The following is a 3,752-nucleotide window of genomic DNA, read 5'->3' as shown; positions in this document are numbered from 1 at the left end:
CAGCATTCACATTCAGGACCCTCTGATGCCAAAGCTCATCTTCCTTTTCCTTCTGCACTAAGACTTTTACCTTTTCCAGGTCTACTAGTGTTTAAAGAACTGTGGGTTCTGGAAGTGTGGGGCAAGGATTGTCCAGGCTGCTGTGGTCTGATCTCCCTGGCTGTGTGGGTGCATGGAGGACGGCTAAGATGCAGACCCTTCAGCTGCTCCTTCCGGAGGGTGGACTAGAGAAGGCCAGGGCAGGAAGGACAAGCAAAGTAACCCTCCCTTCCAACACCCCACGGGGTCCAGGATCAGGCGGGACAGGTGCAGGATGCATGGGAAGCATTTGAATTGGGCTGTGGAGGGCGTGGCTGGTGGGCACACTTGGGAAGCAAAGTGTCCAGTTGGAAGCACACTGCAGGCAGGCAGTGTGGCTGGGGCCGAATAGGAAAAGACACTGCTTTGGCCACCAGTTGATGGGCCTGTTGATTAGCAGGGTCCCAAATGGGCTGAGGCAGTGGGATGAAGAGAAGAGGCCAGTGCCTGGGACATTTCAAAAGGCAGAAAGTTAGGACCCAGGGCTGCTGGGAGGCAGGACACAGGAGCTTGAGGTCTAAGGTACTGGCTGGAGTTGAGGCTGAAGAGACAAAGACAGTTTGTGCAGGACTGGAAAAAAAAAAAAAAAGTCCCAGGCAAAGTAACAGTCCCCTCCCCGAAGTGCATCAGGACAGCATCGATACACACCTCAGTTGTGGCCAAGTCCCATTTATTTTAGAAGCACAAATAGTGGAACTAGGAAAGAGTGACAAAAATAAGGCACTAGTCTCCTGGACAGGGCCAGAGCCAGCGCAGGTTCTGTCTGACTGTGTGATCAAGGCTGACCCAGCAGCCTCCATTAGCCTTTTCCTGTGAGGAGAGGTTGAGAGGACAACCTAGGTAAAGGCCACTCTTCCAGAAGGGTAGGTGTAGAACAAGGTGGCTCTGGGTCCCTCCAGATAGGTGAAAAGGCCCACAACACCCTTGTTCAAGAGCACCTGGGCTGGCTCTGTCTGTGCCCGGGGGTGTGGAAGCCATAGTGCCCTCTGGTCACCAGGAAACCAAGAACTACCTGCAGTGGGGCCCCCTGGCCAGACAGCATCCTCATCCCGGCCATCTCTGCAGAGCCCTGGAGAGGGGGCCTCCACAGCAGTCGGATTTCTCAGGACCCCTCTTTTGAATGTCATAAGTCCCAGGCCCCTACACATACTGTTTCTTGGAAGAACAGGTACTGGGGCGACTGGGGGATTTCCTTCCAGTCTGGGGAGGTGGGTCCAGGAAGAGCGGCGGGGGGTTGGAGGAAGCCAGTCTTTCCTCGGTGGTCAAGTTGGCCCAGTTTTGCTCAGTGGACGAGAGCCCGTTGTAGGTGGGGCATGGTGGCGATGAGGGCCCCTCACCCATGGGGAGGTAGAAGAACACCTGTTCAGGGTAAGGGTCTGAGGAGGTGCCCTGGGCGGGGGTTGTGTCCCGGCCTTGCTGTGCCCTTATCCCCCGGCTGAGGCAGCGGCACAGCAGGTACGCCAACTCCAGCAGGTTGAGCACCAGGGAGATCACTCCAACCACCAGCATGAAGATGATGAAGATGGTCTTCTCCGTGGGGCGGGAGACGTAGCAGTCCACGAAGTGGGGACAGGGTGCACGCTGGCACACAAACACAGGCTCCATGGTCCAGCCATAAAGGCGCCACTGGCCATAGAGAAAGCCTGCCTCTAGCATGCTCTTGCACAGCACGCTGGCCACATAGGTGCCCATCAGCGCCCCACGGATCCGCAGGCGACCATCCTCTGCCACGGAGATCTTGGCCATCTGACGTTCTACGGCTGCCAGAGCCCGCTCCACGTGTGGGTCCTTGACTGGCAGGGCCCGCAGCTCACCCTCCTTCTGCCGCAGCCGTTCTTCTCTCCGGGACAGGTAAATGACGTGGCCCAGGTAAACCAGGGTGGGCGTGCTGACAAAGAGGAACTGCAGCACCCAGTAGCGCACGTGGGAGATGGGGAAGGCCTGGTCGTAGCAGACGTTGGTGCAGCCCGGCTGGGCTGTGTTACACTGGAAATCTGACTGCTCATCGCCCCACACTGACTCTCCAGCCAGGCCCAGGATGAGGATGCGGAAGATGAAGAGCACTGTCAGCCAGATCTTGCCCACCACAGTCGAGTGCTCCTGGACCTGGTCTAGCAACTTCTCAAGGAAGCCCCAGTCACCCATGGCTCGCGGCCTCTGTCTGCGGGGAGACAGAGCATATCAGCATGGCAACGGAGCATTCTTCTCAGTCTGACCTAGCAACAAGCCTCGTGTGTGTGTGTGTGTGTGTGTGTGTGTGTGTGTGTGTATGGGTATGAATGCAGTGTGGTCCTCCCATGTCCATTCTACCTGCAAGGAGACTCAGACTCAGCAAGGAGTCAGGGTCCCAAGCAGAGCTTTGTGATGATGGCTGCTAAGTTGTATGCCCTTGTTTTACTTATCTGAATGGCAGGGGCAAGGGGTATTCATGTGTTTGTGCCTGCTTGTCCCCACCCAGAGCCCCAGGATGACCCAAGGAGATCTGGATTGAGTTGAAGCTCCTTTGCCTATGGGATCAGAAAATTTGAGGAATTTATCCAAGGTCACACAGCTGTGCCATACCCTTCCTCCCTCTTGCCCAAGGCTGGCTATTCCCAGATAGCAGGGTGGGTGAGTGGTGGGTGGTAGAGGTGTTAATTTCAGATTCTTAGGGGGCTCAAATTCTCAGGCTCCCCCCACCCCCCACCCCAGCTGGCCTCACTGTACTCTGGGCTTGCAGTGGGGGTGGGGAATGGACCTGAGTGAGGTTTTAGAAACTGAAGGTGGCTTCCTGCGTTAACTTCACCTGGCAACAATAGTGAGCACCTGCCACTTAAATAGGGCTTCTTGGTCCTGTCCTCTCCTCTGCCCTATCTCTGACCTCCAAAGCTGCTTCTGTCAAATTTTAGACTTTTGAAAGGAATTGTCTTTTCAGGGTGGAGACACAGGCCTCAAAGTTCCCAGAACATTTAGGGGGAAGGAAGGTGGTGGGGAGAGAAGAGGGAGTGCCTTTTCCGGGGGGGCAAAGCTGTTGAGCGCCAGGCAATGGAACCAGACCAGGGTTCAAATCTCCCCTCCTTCTTACTAACCGGCTGAGCACCTCTGTGTCCCCTCCCGTCAGGATTCAGTGAAGGAAGGGGGAAGCCGCTCCTGGTGCGCAGCCTGGCCAGAGGCAGGCAAGGTGTGCGCTGCCTGCCTGTGTAGCTGGGATCTCGGCGGGCGCCCCGCAGCAACCCCCAGCCCCTGGCTGTGGCTGGACCCGTGTCACGCATCCCCTGCCCCGACTCACCGCCTGCGAGCCTGCCGGGCCCGCCCAGTTGGAGGTGGGGGACGATGGCCTTAGCGGCGCCCGCGGGAGCCCTGCTGGACCGCGCTGGCCGCGGGCGCCTTAAATAGCGCCGAGGGGGCGGGGTGGGGGCAGGAAACGCCACCGCCGGGCGGCGGGCGCTGAGGAGGCGGGGCGGGGACTGGGAGGGGAAGACTCCCTGAGCTCACCCCGGGAGGTGGCACTGTGATTTGGGGGTCCACGGAGGGCTAAGTCCTCTTCCCCTCTGCTACCTCTGGCCATCGAATTCCCGATGGCAAATTCTGCGCCTGTTTCTTTGGCCATGGGATAAGAGTTCAAGGCCAGGAGCTTTTAGGGTGGCTGGATTTGCAAGGATTATATTAAGAATTTGCGGATCTGCGCAGCCTGC

General features: G+C 57.7%; 1 protein-coding gene across 2 annotated transcripts; it reads right to left on the bottom strand.

Annotated features, from left to right (window-relative positions):
* Positions 1-740: 740 nt before the first annotated feature.
* On the bottom strand, positions 741-3,416 carry Gja4 (gap junction protein alpha 4). 2 transcript variants are annotated; one of them, XM_027937597.2, is made up of 2 exons: positions 3,347-3,416; positions 741-2,239 (listed from the first exon to the last, which is right to left on the bottom strand). In XM_027937597.2, exon 2 carries the CDS (start codon positions 2,221-2,223, stop codon positions 1,219-1,221), a length of 1,005 nt encoding a protein of 334 aa, XP_027793398.1. In that variant the 5' UTR covers positions 2,224-2,239; positions 3,347-3,416; the 3' UTR covers positions 741-1,218. The 2 variants fall into 2 exon arrangements, with proteins under 2 accessions (XP_027793398.1, XP_071474817.1); XM_071618716.1 differs by lacking the exon at positions 3,347-3,416 and adding an exon at positions 3,147-3,267.
* Positions 3,417-3,752: the final 336 nt, after the last annotated feature.

This window comes from Marmota flaviventris, chromosome 10 (genome assembly GCF_047511675.1).
Source record: "Marmota flaviventris isolate mMarFla1 chromosome 10, mMarFla1.hap1, whole genome shotgun sequence".
Classification (NCBI taxonomy): Eukaryota; Metazoa; Chordata; class Mammalia; order Rodentia; family Sciuridae; genus Marmota; species Marmota flaviventris.
Note: the sequence above shows the minus strand (reverse complement) of the source record. Positions and strands in the feature narration are given on the sequence as shown.